The following is a 19,501-nucleotide window of genomic DNA, read 5'->3' as shown; positions in this document are numbered from 1 at the left end:
CAAATGTTAAACTAACCTTGCTTTCTGGGGCTAAACCCCAACTGATCATTATATGTTGTCTTTTATATTTGTTTTGGAAAGCTTTCTTTTCATGTGTTTGGTTTTAATCTCTGGTAATGCCATTTTATATAATGAGTTTGAATGTAGTTGCTGTTCCTCATGAAATATTGTAGAGTTCCGTGGTGACATTGGAGCATGCAAGTTTCTTCATAGTTAAGTTTTAAACTTCAGAAGTGGTGTCCTTATTAGATATAGGGCTCCTCAGAATACCTCTTTTCTAATGAGTTTAACTAAATCTGACTACAAGTCTGTCAGTTTTATTGATCTGTTCAAAGGACTACACATTTTCTGCTTTCTCTTTGTCTCTGGCCATTAATGTTTTGGATGATTCCTTTATAAGCCACTTAATTCTTGTGTTGCCTGTTTTAGACCTGAAACCTAGGTGGGAAAGTAGCTATAGTTTTGTGGGGTTTTTTTTAAGATATCATTTTTGCCTGCAGTGTTATTTTCTTATTTTGTTTTTCTTTTTTTATATACATATTTTTATTTAATAATCTTTGCATAGTTGATTAGGGCACAAAGGGTCAAGGGCTACAGGAAGGTGTGTAAGACCATTGTTTCCACATTAATTTTTTTTTTTTTCTATATCTGGGATAAGGGATAAAGGGAGAAGCCCCACCCAACCTTCCACCCATCCCAGGTCCCAAATGTGGGGCATGCTCCAAGAGTCCTGTTCAAGCAGTTTTGGTAGTTCAACAGTTCTGAATTGCTGCCAATCTCGGCATTCCAAGCACAATGACGTCTTTTCAGAATCCACTGGCTAACATAGTCTCTTGATGGTTGAGGTTCTGAGATCAGCAATTTAGTTGGAGGAATCCCCCAAAAAACTTCGTCTGAGTTGATCCTAGACCTGATTGTTGTGTGTGCTTGCCAGTATAGGATTCTGCACCATTCGTTGCCCCAGCCAACTTATGCACATGCTAGTGGTTGCAATTGCTGGGTCAGTTCTGTTTCCAGCCCTGTTTTCCACATGAACCAATGGTTGTTGCGGTCCAGCCCGATCCTACCCACTTAATACTTGACCCTCACACAAATTAGTGGGAGCTTCAGCCTAGTTGGGGTGACTCCCCATAACCTCCTCCAGGCCTGCCCCCTTCCCTGGTTCCCATTGCTGCCAGTATGTAATACAAACTTGTTCAGTCTGTCCCACATCCCATTTAACTTTTGTACATGTCAATGAGCTATAGTTTTTTTAAGATATTTTTGCCTGCAATATTATTTTCTTATTTTGTTTTTCAACAAAGCATTGATTTACTTTTATATACATATCTTAATTGATTTTTAGGCTGTTTATGGAAATTCTCAATGATTGTTCTGATGTGGATGAGATTAAATTCCAAGAAGATGGTTCCTGGTGTCCAATGAGACCGAAGAAGGAAGCTATGAAAGTATCCAGCCAACCATGTACAAAGATAGAAAGTAAGTGCAGCAGGAGGTTAAACAGTGAGAATTGCACATTATCCTCATCATTAACCCTGACCAATAGCACTGCCTTTGGAGTTCGTTTTGTTACTTCACCTTTTGATCATGTCACATATAATTCCTCTCTCCTCTAGTAATTTTTATTTTTCCCTTAAAAAATGCCCTACATTTTATTTTCATATGAGTGACAGAGAAGCAGATAGAGAACTGCTGTCCTCTGGTTTACTCCCAGATGCCTTCAGTGATTCAGGCATCTAATTTTGTGATGGGGACCCAACAGCCCTTACCTTAGTGGCAGGAGGAGTGCATTAACGGGAAACTGGACTTGGGAGCAGAGCTGAGGCTCAGACCTGAGCATTCTGATAAAAGATACAGGTGTCCCAAGCAGGGTTTTAAACATTAGATCAAACACTCACCCTAGATCTGTGCTAAAGTTTCTACCATTGTACAGCCTTTTTATCATATACATTCCATATAAAAAAAATCAGTGATCTAATCATCTAAATAGTTTTACCAACAGACATTTTATAATATATTCATTTTATTTTTGATGATGTTTACGTATTTGAGAAAGATGCATGCCCATGTGGACCACTGATTTGGGTGGGGAGGGTCGAGGAATGGGGGAAAGTGGATGAGATGACTGCCTCCAGTCTCCTTTTTTCTTCCTGTATCTGGGGAAAGAGGGGAGAGAAGGTGAGAGGGCCACTCCCAACAGGCCAACCACCTGGGAATGGAAAGGCCAACCAGTGTCATCCCAGGGTCCCTGATGTGGAGCACATTCTGTGGATCCTGCTTGAGTGACTTTGATAGTCCTGACATGCTGTTGATTTTGCCGCTCCAAGGTTGAGGAAATCCAGTCTTTCCGAAGTCCATTGGCTGACGTAGTCCACCTTAGAGTCTGGATTTGCCCCGATGCAGAGGAGCTGTCTAATTTATTCTGCTCTCCATGGTAGTAGACATTCTCTGCAGGCTTCAATTAATTAGCTGTCATGTCTTGAGCATCTGGGCATGCTGTCCACTGCACTGCCTCAGCAGCCATGGAGACCCAATTCTCACACATGCACTCCATTCTCAAATCACATGTTATGTGATTTTCACCATGGTTGGAGTTCTGAGTCCTCTGATTCAGTTGGTTGGATCCTGAAAAAAACGTCGTCAGAGTTGACCCCAACCTGACTCCTGCGTGTACAAACTAGTGTATGGACTAGCTCAGTCCATCACAAACATTAGCCTACACACACAGTCACCTGGACAGTTCTGTTCATAGTTTCCTCTCCTATGCAAACCAGTGGATGCTATAGTCCAGCCTAACCCTGCCCACCGTACTCTGTGCCCTCATGTACACCAGGAGGAACTGCAGTCTAGTCAGAGCAACCTCCAGTAACCCCCACCAGGCCTGCTCCTTGCCCTGGTTCCTGTGCATGTTGATATGAGTAGCAGACTGGTCCAGTCTGTCCCACATCCCATTCAGCTCTCATACACATCAATGGGAATTGGAGCCTAGCTCAACCCAACCAACCCCGCTGTACAGCCCATATTTGTGCTGGTGGGTGCTATCACCTATGCAGGCTGGCTCTCCCCCAGTCCTGGTTCTCATGCTTCCCACTGGAAGTTGCAGCCCATCAGAGAGTTACCCACAGTTTCCCTACTGGGCCCAATATCAGTCCTAGATCTTGCACTTTCCAGGTGATTTTATGATCTAGTCTGACAGGACTTGCCCCCAGTCCCAGCACTTGACAGCTGATGCTGCCACTTGCACTTGATAGTCCTGAGATGCTGTTGATTTTGCCACTCCAAGGTTGAAGAAATCCAATCTTTCCAAGGTCCATTGGCTGACAAGGCCCAGTTACCCTCGCTCATGAATGTACTAGTGGATATTGTCAGCCCAGCCTGGCTCTTCCCTTTAACCCAGCCCGTAGGCAGACTAGTGCATTTTTTTGTTTTGTTTTGTTTTTGTAGCCCTGCCCAGCCTGTTCTGTCCCCAGTCCCAGCTCTCAGACTTACCAGCAAGAGGTATGGCCCAGCAGGGAGCTGCATCCCATTTTGGCATGGCCCACCTCATATTGGCATCCACCAGCGGGTGCTATAGCCTGGCTCGGCTCGCCTTGTCCCCAGTTTGAGCTAATGCTGGTGAATGCTGCAGCCTAGCCCAGCCCAACCAGCCACCAGTCCTAATGTGAACGACCCTAATGTCAATTGGCTGATGAAGTGGCCCAACCTAGTCCATCTTAGAGCCCATCCTGGTTCTCACATCTGCCATGAACTGGCCTAGCTTGGCCCGCCCCCTGACCTGACTTTCACATATGCCACTAAGTTTTGTATACTGGCCTGGGCTGCTCCTAGTCTTAGTTCTTGTGCTCACTTGCAGGGACTGTGTCCTGACAGAAGAGTTCTCCAAGCTCCTCTGTCAGATCATCTCCCAGTGGCAGATTTCACACACACTGGTGGGTTCTTGACTTAGCTTGACTTGGCTCACCTCCTGTCCTGGCAGGTACAGCAGCTGGCCCAGTCAGCTCACACCCATTCCAAGTCTTACTGTTGGGTGCTAGAGGCCTATCCTCGGTCCCAGCTCTTGCATCGTTCAGTGACACAAGAGACCTAGCACAGCCTGTCCTGCAACTACCTGGCTCTTGTGAGTTCCAGTGATTGCTGGAGCATAGCTCAGTCTGGAACACCCCAGAACCAGTCCACACCCATGCCAAGAGATGCTATAGCCATGTCTAGCCGTTTGCTGCCTCCATTCAAGCTGTCACACTCACTAGTGGGAACTGCAGCCCAGCAGAGATAGCCCCTTATGTCTCCAACCAAGCTTGTCCCTAGTCACAGATCTTGTGCATGCCAGTGGTTGCTGTGACGCAGCCCAGCATAACCTATCACCTACCTTGGCCTGTGCCATCAGATGATGCAGCCTGGCCTGGCCTGGCCTGCCGTAAGTCCCAACTTTTAATGGTGAATGCTGTAGCCTAGATCTGCTCAGCTTGCCCCAGTCCTTTCCTTTCATCTAAACCAGTAGGTGTGATAGCCTATACTAGCCCAGCATATCCCACACGCTATCTGGCTCCTGCACATGCCAGTGTTCTATTGTTTGGCCTGGCCCTGTCCGATCCACCCCCCTACAAAACCAACCCACACCCCTGCCAACAAGTGAAGCAGCCTTGCCCAGCCTGACCAGTATCAGCCCTGACTCAATGTGCTCACCAACAGTAGTGAAGCTCGCCAGCGGAACTCCCCAAGTCCCCCCACCCGGCCCACTCCCAGATCCAGATCTCATGTGTGCCGTCAGGTGTTTGGCCATCACCCATACAGTCTGCTCCAGGAGTCTCAGCCTCTGTGTGTGCTGGTGGATGTTGTGGCCTGGCCAATTCTAGGGTGTGCCTGTGGGTTCTACAGCCTGCAGCAGCCTGGCTTATTCTCATCCCCAGTACCAATGAGTGTGAGTGAGTTCCATGGTCATGCCTAGCATGGCCTATCACCACCCCCAGCCCTTGAACATACCAGATGGTATGGCAGTCCCATTGGGGTGGTCCCACGATCCCCCACAAAATCTGCTACCAGACCCAGTTCTGTGTGAACTGGTGTTATGGCCCAATCTTAACATGTCCACCCCCTGTCACAGCACGAACTGGTAGGTACTGTGATTGAACCCTTCCAGGCAAGCTTCCGGTCATGGCTTTTGTGTGTACTAGTGGGCAGTGGTCGATACCAACACTCCCAGTTCAGGTCTCCCACATAGGCAGGTGTTTGGTTTGGCCTCCGAAGATCCTCAGATTCCCTCCTCAAAACCACCTGGTCTTAGCTCCCTCTTTTAACTGCATGTTCAGTAGCCTGGCTGGATGAAGTTTCCCACCCCACCCCCAGAAGTCGCTCCTTGTCATGTCATATCCCTTAGCAATCCCCCCTTCCACACATCTCCAGACCTACTTCTCTGAGTGATCCATAGTGTCCCATGTCTGGTTGTCTGGCAGTGTGCCATGCCAGCCTGCCTGCCCAGGGCCCAGGCATACTTGTGCTGGTTCCCAGTCTGTTGCTGTGCTGTAGTCTATCCCCCACATATCTTTGTGTGTGTGGAATAGACAACAATACTGGCACACTGGTATAGTTAACACAAATTTGGCATTAACCAGGCCCAGGATACCCACCAGCTGTTAGCTGTTTTCTCCTAGCAGTGTAACACCTGTTTAGGTACAATGCAACCTAGGCAGATGCCTGCAGCTAAGGACCAACTAAAATTTGTGATAAAACAAAACATAATTGATAACTCCATGAAACATTTTTCAAAATTATTTCCAGAGGTTATATAGATAATTATAGGTAGAGGTTTGCCTGGAGAGGTTATATGTTTGATGAATAAATAAGGAAAGGTAGCAATCACAGGTTGGTTGCTAAGAAAGGGAAAAAATTTCCTTTGATTTTTTTGGGAAGGAAATGTTAACTAGAATGTTTACACTTAGTCTTCAGCTTAGTTTTCTGCGCTTGTCTATACTGAGCAAGCAAACTACATTCAGTTCAAGTAACTGAAACTTTTAGGCATACTTAAAGTTTCTTTTTAAATCTGATACAATCCTCTGACTGCATTTGAGTTTTATTCTGACTGTATTTGAAATTCTAACAAATAATGTAATTTATGAAGTGAATAGATTTTTCTATTCACTGACCTAACAATAGAAAGTTCTTCTGATGAAGATGGAGACCCTCCTGCCAAAAGGAATATGCATTTTTATGTCAGAGTAAGAAGAGATGGAAAAAATTAAGGAATTATGCCAAAATTAATGACTCCTATGTGATTGACACTGAACTTGAGTACAGTGATCAGGGTTTCTCCAGTCTTTGAGAAAATTGAGAAGCCTTTTGATGATTGGTTACTGCTGCCTTTTTTTTATTAGCCATGATTCAAACAATGTACCTTTCTGTGAAAAGAATTAACATTTCAGATGTGATGTTTTATGTTTGTATTAGCATGATTGCTAGAATACAAATGTTGAAATCTGACTTAATTGTGCCACATGTTTGTGAAAACACAGAGCTGATAAAATTACATTCTCTGTGCCATGATCCGAGACCAATTTCCTAACTGCAGAGCTCTGTCTGAAATGACTTGTCTCCTGGGAAGAAGATTGTGCAGCAGGATCTGCATACATAAGGAGCAAGTGTGCTGTCAAGGGGCAGAACTTCCTTTGTCTCCGCTGGGAAACTGTCCTTGTTCAAATCTATCGAGAGTTAGGGACAGAGCGTGTAGCTTCACAGTTGTGTATTGCCCTAGACCTACTTGACAAATAAGACTTGACCAGCTAAAGTTTGCATCATACTTTTGATATTCTTCCTTCTGTTTTATTGCATACAGGTTCAAGTGTCCTCAGTAAGCCTTGTTCAGTAACTGTAGCCAGTGAGGCAAGCAAGAAGAAAGTGGATGTTATTGACCTAACAATAGAAAGTTCTTCTGATGAAGATGAAGACCCTCCTGCCAAAAGGAAATGCATTTTTATGTCAGAAACACAAAGCAGCCCAACCAAAGGGTTTGTTAATTTATAGTTCTCCATTGTTATGCTTGGGACCAAGTGTTCTTGAGATAGGTTTGTACATGTCTCTTAGAGAAGCAGCATAGCTGTAGAAGTTATTTTAATTGGCCATCTATTTCAAGTAAGGAGATTGTTTTTGATTTGGCAAATTTTGATGAAGAAAATGTGATTCACATCTTGGGAGAGGTGAGAACTTGATGTATTATTTCATACCTGATATTTTTGTTTTTTGCTAAATCTGTTTGTAAGGAAATTTTGCATCTCTGACCACCACGCAGAAATCTGGTAAAATGGAGTATGGAATTGGGAATCTGAGTATGAATTCCAATGTTAGCACAGTTATTTGCTTGTCTGTGATACTGGATGAAGTATTTGTTTGTGCTGCCTTTATTCCATAAAACGGCGATGAATAATGTCTACCTCATAGACTTATTACTGAGTTTCACTGAAATAGTGGAAGAACTTAGCTTCAGTGTCTAGGTACATGGTAGCTTTTCAATGAAAATTGATTCCCTTCCTTTCTCACTATCTCCAGAACCAAATATGGGAACACAGAGCATTCTAGCATGTGTATGTTATGAGTCATCTTCTTGTAGTCATTCCTTTTTAACAACAGGTGCTTCTTACAGGGAAACTTTGGAACAAGTAAGAAAGTAAGTAACCAGGTCTCCTTTGATAATCCTTGTGTATATGTTGTCACACTTGCTGGTTTCACCTCTTTGATGGTGTATCAATCCACATTCTCCCCCCTAACTGGGTTTTTGAGGTACAATATATGCAACAAAATTTAGCCATCTTAGGTATATAGTAACTCAAGTCTGTGATTTGTTAAAATTCATGGAGTTGTACCTGTAACCATCCAGCATTAAAGTGTCTTTTTAAATATTTATTTTCATTTGCAAGATATTTACAGAGAAAAGGAAAGTGAGAGAGGCCTTCCATCCACTGATTTATTCTCCAAATGACTGTAATGGCTGCAGCTGAGCCAATTTGAAGCTGGGAGCCAAGAACTTCTTCCAGGTCTCATGTGAATTCAGGGGCCTAGGGACTTGGGGTATCCTCCACTGCTTTCTCCACCTATAAGCAGGGAGCTTGATAGGAAATAAAGAAGCCGGGATACAAACTGGCAACCACATGGGATGCCGGCACTTGCAGACAGAGGTTAAGCCTGTTGAGCCACCATGTCAGACCTTAGTGTAATTTTGATGCCTGTAGAGACCAGCGTAACATTCTTTTGAAGTTTATTCTAGTTCATAGCCCACATCTAGGTAAAAATTAAGCTTTTTTTCTTCACAGATTTTCCTAACCTAGGCACTTTATGTATGTGGAATTACACTCTTAGTATACTCCTTTCTTCCTTTAACATTAGACATTCTATATGCTGGTTTGTTACCTAAATATCTGAAACACCAGGGGCTGCTCCAGTGCGAAGCTTGGAGGTAGGACTCTCCCATGTGGGTGGTAGGAGTCCAATTACTAGAGCAGCCAGTGCTGACTCCCTAAAAATTTTAAAAACAGTAATTAGTAGAGATCTGGGACATGGATGTCTTCATCACTGAGCTTTAAATGCTCATTCCCTTGATACATTTTTCTTTTCTGAGTTATAGAGAAGAACCCTTTAAATGACTACAGTAGCTGGGTTTGAGTTAAGTCAAATCCAGGAGCCTGGAACTCCATTCAGATCTCCCATGTGAATAATGGACCCGAGTACTTGGTCTGTCTTGCCTTTCCAGATCCTTAGTGGGGAGTTGAATCAGAAGGAGAGCAGCCAGAACTTGAACTGCTGCCCGTATGTGATGCTGGCATTGCATGTGGTGGCTTAATCTACTTACACCACTGTGTGGGCACCACTTGATGTACTTTTACAACATTCATTTTTATGTTTGTAAAATAATTACTTTAAAACAGCTCTATAGCTATCAATCTTTTAAAAAAAGATTTATTTATTTTTATTAGGACAGCAGATTTTCAGAGAGAAGAGACAGAGAAGGAAAGGTCTTCCATCTGCTGGTTCACTGCCCGTATGGCCACAATAGCCAAAGCTAAGCCTATCCGAAGCCAGGAGCTTTCTCCATGTCTCCCATTGTTAACATATTTATGTTTACAAATATGGCTTACATATTACAGTAAGGGCACATATTTTCTTTTACCTATTTTGAGATTTTATTTCAATGGAAGAGAAAATGAGGAAAGCACTTCAAATGAGTTTTCTGATATGAATGATTGATAAATACATATATATGTACATGTACGTATATATATAAAGATTTGAAATGTGTATTGCTATGTAGTAAATCCTGAATGAACATTTAGATATGATTTTTCTGGATTTTACTTTATTGAGTCCTTCAGAATAGAGGCTGGAAAAATGTGGGTTGTGAGTACATTGTTGTACATAATGGTGCTTACTGCTGAATTGCTGTGATCTTGAAGGGCGTTCCTGGTGCCTATCATAGGGGTCTCCTGTCTGCCCTTTACCACATTTTTATCAAATCTTGATGGGGGAATGAAACTAGAGGAATGATATACATTTAACAAATCTGAGATGACCTTAGCATGCAGAGGACTAAGGATGGGGTATATGCCTATGGTCAGCTACTCCAGGGCTAGGGTCTATCACTGAGATTGAAGCAAAAAGCAAAACAAGAAATGAAACTTTTATAAGTGAATATTTATAGCTAACAAAAGTTTTGGTTTATGAAGTGTATGTAAGTTACAGCTGTCATGCTCGTTGCATTAAAATCATAGAATTACAGTAAGCTTCCATTATGTAGCATTACATACATATGAGAACCCTTGGGAAACAGATCCTCATGGAAATAAACAAAAGAAATTGATTTAATCTTAAAAGCACTTTGTGTAGTAAAATGATATCCACTATTATCAGATCATTTTCCTGAGTGCTTTACTATTAGAATAAGCTGAAAAGGTGAAACTTGTCATAAAGGACGTTTATATTTGCATCTTAATAGATGTTGGAAAGACTTTTTAAATAGGTTAATAGCTGTTCCTGATAAAAACTTTGAAATCTCAGAGTTCTCTTACTAGTTTGAAGATTTTACTGAAGTTTGTTTTTGTTTTTTAGGTAGCATTAATAAAAGAAGTCTGACATCTAGTCTTTGTACTCTACCAGTTTGATCCCTTTTTAAATTATTTATTTATTTTTATTTTATTTTTGATGATTTTTACATAGTTGTTTGGGGTGCAGAGGGGTTAAGGGTTACAGCAAAGTTAGACCATTGTTTCTACGTTTTCTTTTTTTCTTCCTGCATGTGAGGAAAAGGGGGAGTTTAGGGGGGAAGCCACACTCAGCACCCAAATACCTCTGTACCCTGGTATGGAGGATAGCCACCTGATGCCATCCTAGGGTCCCAGATGTGGGGCATGCTTCAGGGGTCCTGCTCAGGTGGTTTTGATAGTTCAGCAATTCTGAATTGCTGTCAGTCTTGCTGCTCCAAGCATGATGAAATATTTCCCGAATCCACTAGCTGACATAGACCACCTCAGAGTCTCTGTGTGCCCCAGATATTTGGTGCCAGTGCTTGGCTGGGATAGTTGATCGATTTGTTCTGTTCTCTGTGCTCTGTTATGGTACCAGGTGTCGTCTGCAGGTTCCAAGGTACTGCCATATTCTCCATGTGCACCTGGATATGCTGTCGACTGCTCAGAAGTAGCCACAGAAGTAGCCCAGTTCTGACACATACACTCCACAGACCATGGAACCTGCACTCCTCTTTATGGGTGGGGCTCTGAGTTCAGCAGTTCAGTTGTGGGGAATCCCCAAAGAAACTTAATCTGAGATGATCCCAGACCTGATTCTTGTGTGTGCTTGCCAATACAGGGTCTGGCGCAGTCTGTTGCCCCAGTCAGCTTATGCACGTGCTGGTGGTTGCAATTGGCTGGGTCAGTTCTGCTTCCAGCCCCCAGCCTATCTTCTGCACAAACCAATGGTTGTTGTAGCCCAGCCCGATTCTCCCCACCGAACACTTGGCCTTCTTGCAAACTAGTGGGAACTCCAGTCTAGTTGTGGTGACCCCGCAGAAACCTCCACCAGACCTGCCTGCTGGCCTGGGTCTTGTGTTTGTCAGTTTATACAGCAGATTGATCCAGGCTGTCCCACATCCCATTAAGCTCTCATATGTGTCAGTGGATATTGAAGCCTAGTTCAACCCAACCATCCCCACTATTTAGTCCACACTGGCTCTAGTGGCTGCTACTCTCTGTCTAGCCATGCCTGCTCACCAGTGGGAGTGGCAACCCAAGAGGAAGATGCCAATTTTTTTCTAATGGGGCTACTTCCAGTCCCAGATTTTGCACTGTCCAGGTGGTTCTGCAGTTTAGCTTGGAATTTGCATCCCCCCATGCCAGCATCTGCCATCTGATGGTAAGGCAAAGCCCAGCCAAACCACACCCACTCTGACTTATGCGTGCGCCAGTAGGTACAGTCAGCCTGGCCTGATCTGCCCCCATTCCATCTCTCATGCTCACCATTGGGAGCAGTGGTCCATCAGGGGAGCGCCCCTCAGTCCCCCTACCAGCTTCACCACAGAGCCCGCATCCTCAGGCTCCCACGGGCCACTGCTGCACAATTGCTGCCCTCTAGCCTGCTTGGCACAGGAGTGGCGACCATTCCAGTTTTGTCCCTTTAACCTATATGGTTCTACCTAGTGCATTATAGTTAGTCCTAATTGTCAGGTGTTATCAAGTGAGGACAGCTAGGGTGGAACAGGAAGGTCAAACACTGGGACCGGGAGCATGTTGGATGAATGGGGCTTAAGATTGTAGCTGGCCAACCAGAACAATGTGATAGCTTCCTTTTAGTTCTTAAAAAGGAGGCATTAAGTAGCTGGGTTATATCAATGCCATTGAGCACATGTAGGCAGAATGGAAAGATAGAAAAATTTTTCATTGGGACTTTCAGACCACATATCTGGTATTTGTGCTGAAATCACGTTTTCCACATTATCATTGATATCATATTTCACAGTATCATAGTGAGGCTCTGGCACAGAGCAGTCTCTGTGATCTCTTCCTGCTCTTTGGCTTTTGTGGTTTTGTTCCTTTAATCCCTTTCAAATCCTTTTTTGTGGCTCAATGTTGAATAAAGTTTGCAGTTTTCCTCATTTGTGTTAGGTTTGCCATTGGACTGCTTAGTAACACTAAGCAAATGAGAAAGAATAGAGAATAAAAAATCAGGATAACCTATTTTTACCAGCTGATAAATTATGCAGTCAGCTTTTTAAAATTGGTTTATTTATTTGAGAGAGAGATCTTGTTCACTCCCCTGTGCCCTTCACTGGTTACAGCTGGGTAAGGCTGAAGCCAGGCACCAGATTATTACACAGCTTCCACATGATGACCCGGGTGTGTAGGCCACTGCTTTTTTTGCGGGGGGTGGGGGGACGTTAGCAGGAAGCTGAAATGGAAATGGAACACCCAGGACATCAACCTGTTGCCCATATGGGATGGTGGCACATTACAACTCTGGCCCTGATCAGTTTTTTTTTTTAAGAAGTATAATGTTAAAATTTATGTAAGCAGTTTTACAAAGCACAAAGAAGACAGTACAAAGCTTCTGACCTTGAGAGAGTCACTGTTAACATTTTGATGGAAATCCTAACTCCTTTCTTTGCAAACGATTGTAGTGCTTACCAGGAGAAACTAGCATGTTTATCCAAAAATCCAAAAGACTTCTGATATTGAAAGACAATTTCTAGGGTGATTATTTGGTGTGGTAGTTAAGACACCACTGGGGACCCTCTCATTCTTAGTTGTTGAGTTCGTAGATTCAAGTCCTGGCTCCTCTCTTGATTCCAGCTTCCTGTCAGTTCATGTCCTGACAGACTGTACATTTTGACTCAGATACTTGGGTTCCTGCCATCTAGATGAGAGACCAAAGTGAATTCTGTCCTTTTGACTTTGGCCTGGCCCGGCCCCAGCTCTGTTTTTTGTGTTCATGGCCTTGATTTTAAGAAAGATGTTTCTCAGAAAGCTCTTTCTCTCTCTCTCTGTTTGCATCTCATTGCTGTTGATAGGTTGATCACCTTTAGTCCTGAAATCATCATTATTGCTCAGTTTCCTCTTGCATTCAGAGTATTTTTCATGGGAAGCTCTGATCGTTTCCTTGGGCTAGGAGAAAATGTGTATTAAGATGTATGCATAAGTATTTCTTCAAACCTGGAATTTTTCAAAAATGTGCTTAATTATTCTGCTTGAAATTTAGTGATATAGGTGTATATGTATATAATATTAAATTGTAAAGTAGTCTATGTTTTTAGCTTTTTTTATTTTTAGTAGTGTGAACAGCTTATTTCTAAGTCAGTCACGAACTTTTAGAAGAGATGTTATTATTGTCATAGCCAATTTTTACTTCTGATTATTATATTTTAAATTCTAAATTGTCAGCTTAGTCTAATCAACTGTTGTGGGCTTGTAGCTGCCAGGTTGCCAGGCTTGAGCTTAGGTGTTTTCCAGATAAGGTTGCAAATAAATAAAATGGTTTAAATTACAGTTGAAATTCTGGTTGAACTGTAGTGAGTGGCTTGGCTTAGAGAGGTGCCTGATTCAAATCAAATCTTAAGTGTCTTCCTTTTAACTTTTAATCTTCATATATAAAATTCATAATATCCATGTACATGCTACATCTTTATTAACAAAATCTCATGTAAAGTGTATTTGTTTGTGGTTAAAGAATTTGAGTCTTACTTCAGCACTATATGTGTGATATTTTAATGCATCTTGCTGTTGCAGTAGAGCTGTGTGAGAGGCACCCATGCCAAAAGGAAGGCTGAAGAAAGAGGGGAGTAGGAGAGTGGAGTACTTAGAATAGATGTGTGTGAGAGCTGTGGAGTTGTGCCAAAATTTAGTGAACAAAGAGCGGGGAATGCCCAGTGGTACTGCTCTCCTTAACTGTGAACTAACAGCCAGATTGTCATTTCCCATGCTGTTCAAAACAGGGTTCTCATGTATCAGCCACCTGTAAGGGTGCCCAGTGTGACTTCGGTTGATCCTGCTGCTATTCCGCCTTCATTAACAGACTACTCAGTACCATTCCACCACACGCCAATGTCAAGCATGACATCAGATTTGCCAGGTATGTGGAAAGTTTTTGTTTTTGTTGAAAAGCCTTTAATCTGTGGAGCAAATTTTAGTTAAAAATTTAAATACAGGTGCAAGAGATTAAGGCTTAATATAAAAGTATCATTTTAACTACAGTGCAATCTGGATTTGTGATGACAGAAAATCTAATAAGATGCAAGGGAATTTCATGGAACTGCTTTTATGCATAGATTGTGCCCAAGTGGTTTTTCCCCTGGGGTGTTTGTCTTAAGTTCTTTGCAGATTAGGGAGAGAACTTTCTCATCCTCTTGGTAGCTTGTCAACTTCAGAATATATTGATGTCAGTTTGGACCATTTGTTTATCATCTGTTTCTCCATATAAAAGTAATATTGAGTATGTTTTTCTCAAACAGTTCTTTTTAATATTCAGGGATAGTTAAATATTGTGATAACTAAAATTCAGGGTTTCTTAAATTAGTACCAGAGTACCCTTAGTACCAGAGTTTGTACAACCAAAGCTGTAATGTAAGATTTTACTCCTCTTCTTCCCTCCATAGCCATTCTTTATGTGGTCTTTTTGGTCACTTTTGAGCACATCAGAACAGTGCCACTTGCATTTGTCACATTCCTTACTGTTCAAAGTAGGGAAACCCTTTTGTTGGAAAACAGTTTCTTCCCCTTGTTATTAATTTTTTTCTCTGGATTTATGAAATGGATTTTGATCAAAGGTTTCTTTTTCTTCATTCTCTTACTGAGGTCTTTATTTTAAACATAATGTCTATTGGACAACATTTATGTTGTTAAAACATCATTTACTTCAGATTAGTTTTGCCACTTGAAATTTGTTTAGGTTGTTCTTTTCTGTCACGTGTTTAACATTTCCTTAGTTGCAGAGTGTTCATGTGTGGTCTTGGTATGCTTTATAAATGAGCACTCCAGAAAAATTGAAGTGAAACAAGACAGGGAGAGTTTCTGTTCATTTAATATGATCTGATCATTTAGTAAAAGCATAGACACAATGTACAAAGTTATGTGAATCTGGGTGAATTTTTAATTTGGGAGAATTTATTTCAAAACTTGAACAGGAAATCACATTTTGTGTCTGAAGACATGTGTATATTTGAGAAAAATGCAATAAAATATGTCTGAACTGTATGTGGTAAAATGTGCTTCAGTGCTATCAGGAAATACTAAGATCCAGGGCTGGCTTGTAAACAGTATAAACAAAGATGGTAAAATTTGTTAAAATAGCGACAGGTTTTCTTAGCAGTTGATGGACTGAGTAGAGTGGAATCTATAAGTATTAGCAGATTCTAGTTATTTCTCTTAGTAGTTTTCTCACACCTTTCTAGTTTTAGTTTTTACCTTGCTTTTTAATTTTTTTTTGTTACAGTACTGTTTTGTATTTAGTAATTACTTTGGTCTTTGTGTATAATATTTATGTAGTAAGTCATACTGTGCAGAATTTTTGTATTGATAAATTTAATAGTTATATAATAAAGTATTAAATAGAACATCAAGACCGGAGAGATGACAAAGTTTTAATAAATTTCTTAACATTCCTTTTAAACATCATAAATATGAATCTTCTGAATCTGCAGGAGAACAAAGAAGAAATGATATTAATAATGAACTGCAGCTTGGAGCATCTTCTGATTCTGTGCAACAATGAATGATGCAAAATAAAACAAATAATTTGTATTTATGGAATGGAAAACAGCTTGATTATTTCAAGAAAAAATATGACTGCCTTATTATTGCTAGTGCCATATTGTCAGGTGCGAATGGTGCTCAAAAGTTGTATCATTAAAATTTGAAAGTGCTAAACATTTACATATTTAATCATGTAGTAGTCCTGTTTTGTTTAAAGTTTATGACCTGGGTAAGGAAAATGTATTATCATCCATGAGGAAGAAAGCTAATAAATCAGTTTCCAGAGATGAAGCACTTCAAAACTCAAAAGCAATTAGTGTGTATCATCCAAAATTTTAATAGCATTTACTTTTTAGGTAAAGTGAGCATTTTCAACCATAAGATGCTTGGAGAGCATATAACATATCAATATGACTTTTGTCACAACTGAAACTTGGTGAAATAAGGAAATAATATTTTGCTATCACTTTAATGAGGCGGTAAAATTTTAATCACTATTGATTAAACTTTCATATAAAAGTTAATGTTAAAATTTAAAAATGTAGGACTTTGTTAGTGTAGCTCTTATTAGAAGGAATAACAGCTGAAAATAAGAAACTTCACTGGTAGTATTTCAGAAACAGTTATTTTAATCAAATATTTACACTAAAACCTAATGGATTTTGTGTAGATAGCACTTGTGTTATAGTATCTGTGTTATTGGAGAACAATCTAAAAGTTGTGATTGAAATTTAGAAATTCATTATAGCATTGTATAAGTCACCATATCCTTGTTGTCCATGGCTGAGTCATGTAGGAATTCAGATCAAGTCAATCTCTTAATTCCTTTCTTAATAGACTTTCTGTTCACTACACTCGTGAAAACATCAGTGAAAACTGCATTATTTTTGAAAACATGGACATTGAAATCAGATAAGAGTTTGTGATCTTAATATACATCCTCCAGTGATAGACAAAAAACAGTTTGAATTACAAGCCTGTGTATTTATATAAAGTGAAATTATGACATGGGGTAGTTGAACATTAAGAAAATGAGCATTTTTTGGTGATTTGACTTTAATTTACAGTATTCTAGCAGTTATTTCTCCATAAAGTAAGCTATGAGTTATTAAAGTTTAAGTTTCTGGGTTAATAAATATTGAAGACAACTGAACATAAAATTTTGACTATAAAAAATGTTATTTACAGCTAAATAAAATTAAAGCAATCATATAAATAATATTCTAGTAGGATTTTTATCATAGTCCATAATAAAGATGCTGAATGTATAAAACAAACTGTCAAAATTTGGGAAACAATTACTGAAATACCATTCAGCCAAAAAAAAAAAAAGGATTTTCTGAAAAAAAAAATGAAAAATTTGAAGAGAGTAGCTCTCTACATACTGAGCTCTGTCACTTAGTGATGATTGATTTAATGGGATTGTCCTTGGAAGATTTTGTGGTAATTCTGTTTTCCATTGTTGGCTTAAACTGCTGTATCATCAAACTAGTGACATAGGTCTAAAATAAGAAATTGACAGTTTAACATGCTTCAGATATTATTTGACTTTGTTTCTCATGGTTGGTGCTGCACCTTATATTTGTAATACTTACAGATTGTAACAGAATAAGTATACTTCATAGTTTTTGAGTTAAGATTGTTCATACAGGATACTAAATATTTTAGAAGTCATTTCCTCTGATAACACTGTGTTTTGAGTCACAACATCAAATGTGCACTCTATGTGGCTGTTACATTTGGGGGTGATATTGAATGCCATCCTATAAAACTGATGGGTTGAATAGAAATTAGCCGCTCTTAATGACTTACCCCTCATATTTGATTTTTAATGTTTTGAAACAATTGAGTGTGTAGATACATAGGGAAGTCTGACGGAACTGCCTTTGATGTTTATTGCTTTAATCTTGAAGTTTTAGTATTATTTGAGAGTGATATTATTGGGCAGTGTTTTTAGCATTCCTATTTCTAAACCATAGTTGGAAAATTCTTTGACTTAGAAAACTGTTTTAGCTTAGAACGCAGTACCCATTGATACACTTGGGCTTGTTAGTGAGCAGCTCTTCCAGCCACTTGATTTGTACAGAGTATCAAACTGTCTACTTAATGTGGGAACAGAGGGGCAGTGACTGTCAGTGAAGTAGACATCTGTTTAAATTGATATTTTAGGTCTACCTTAATGTGATCCTTTTAAAAAATAAATAAATAAAAAGTATGTCATGAGCATTAGTATGCTTTAGAGAGAGCGAGAAAGAACACATATGATCATTGTCTAATCATTTATTGCCTCTCATCCTGTTAAGTGGTAAAAGAGGAGACACCTGTTTTACCAGTCTCTTGCTCTTTGGACTGCTGCCTCTTGAGTTGCGGAAAGGTTTTCCTTAATTGTCTTACAAAATTTGGGTTCAGTTTTGGGTTTCATGCACATTAACTATCCCTGGTTATAATATAGAACCTTCGTATGGCACAGTGGGAAGGAATAACCAGAGTTTTGTGACTTACAAGAAATACAGAATGAATTGGGGAAATAATTCTAGTCTCCAAAATATGAGACAACTATTAACAAAGCATTTTTGTTTTAGGTTTGGATTTTCTTTCCCTTATTCCAGTTGATCCCCAGGTATGTATCCTGAATTTAAGCAACTAATTTGTATTTGATTGTTGGTTATGTCATACTAACTAAAAATGACCAGTTGCATAAAATCAGGACAGACAACACTTCATTACTTAACACTAATGAAAAATATGTACTGTGTAACTATCCAAACTTACATTAGGAAAAATAAAGTTGCTGTTTTTTGGTTCTTTAAATTTTATACCTACATTTTTAATTTATCAAACTCAGTCAAGTGGCATTTCTTGGAAGTGTCTGAGTATTGAGAATAAGTGTAGTGTTGATCTGGAGGTTAAAATTGTACAAGTCAAATATTTGGTTGCATGTAATCATTATATACATGGAAAGTAATAGATATTGCTGATTAAACAGACTTGATTCATTAGCTTAGTTCTCCATTTTGTAGGACAGTCAAATTTAGACTTTGGGGTGCCCCAGTTAAAAGTTGCTGTATCCCAGTCATACCTGTTGTCTCTATCAAAGATAAGAAACTCTGGGTTCCTAGGGTTCTGGCCTGAAAGACCAGTGAGCATGGGATTCCCTGACAGGTTTAGAGCATAGGCCAAGCAGAGTTGGGAGAGACATCAGAAAAGAAAAAGGAAAATGTGAATCAGTTGGAAAAAGGTACAAATAGCTGATGTTAAATGTAGGAAGGGATAGAGGAAGAATTGTCAGCCACTGCCTCCAGGGTTGCTGGGATCAGCCTCCTGTTCTAGGCTCTGCACCTAATCAGACAGACCTGGAAATCTGAGACAAGACGATATGCAGTAGGCTTTGGCAGCATTAATAGGTGTTAACTTCTGTAGTCAAAGGCACCTGTTTTTCTAAGAAATGGGCTTTTTTCTATTAAAAGACTATTGATTTTTCCATGTAAGTAGTACCTTTTTTTATTAATCTTAAAACCTAAGATTTTTATGTTATAGCTCTATTAGGCACACATAGTGAGCTAACTTATTTCAAAAATTAGGAGAAGAGAGGTAAAATTGTACCTTCACTTTACTCTAAAATCCATAGGTTTTTCTAATTTCCCTTGTTACTATCCTTTAATTGCTGTTATCCTTGTGCAGATAAGTGCCCATTGTATGTATGTGTATAAGGAAGGAGGAATTTAGGGAGAAACAGAGCTACTTGCATCTTTGCACTCATTTTATAAATGAAAAGGAGTATCTTTATA

At 40.0% G+C, this 19,501-nt stretch overlaps 1 protein-coding gene across 4 annotated transcripts in view; it reads left to right on the top strand.

The window, feature by feature from the left end:
- The window catches only part of PIAS2 (protein inhibitor of activated STAT 2), a 64,548-nt gene that overhangs the window by 40,191 nt on the left and 4,856 nt on the right, over positions 1-19,501 (top strand). For 3 of the 4 annotated variants that reach the window (XM_040984977.1, XM_040984974.1, XM_040984975.1), the window contains exons 10-13: positions 1,346-1,479; positions 6,827-6,998; positions 13,958-14,094; positions 18,296-18,333. In XM_040984977.1, coding sequence (XP_040840911.1) covers positions 1,346-1,479; positions 6,827-6,998; positions 13,958-14,094; positions 18,296-18,333 — 481 coding nt within the window. Of the gene's footprint in view, positions 1-1,345; positions 1,480-6,826; positions 6,999-13,957; positions 14,095-15,661; positions 19,160-19,501 lie in introns of those variants that run through there. The other variant, XM_040984976.1, reaches the window with a different exon arrangement.

The sequence above is a fragment of the Ochotona curzoniae genome, unplaced genomic scaffold (genome assembly GCF_017591425.1).
Source record: "Ochotona curzoniae isolate NIBS_2020 unplaced genomic scaffold, NIBS_Ocur_1.0 contig_43, whole genome shotgun sequence".
In the NCBI taxonomy this organism is placed as follows: Eukaryota; Metazoa; Chordata; class Mammalia; order Lagomorpha; family Ochotonidae; genus Ochotona; species Ochotona curzoniae.
Note: the sequence above shows the minus strand (reverse complement) of the source record. Positions and strands in the feature narration are given on the sequence as shown.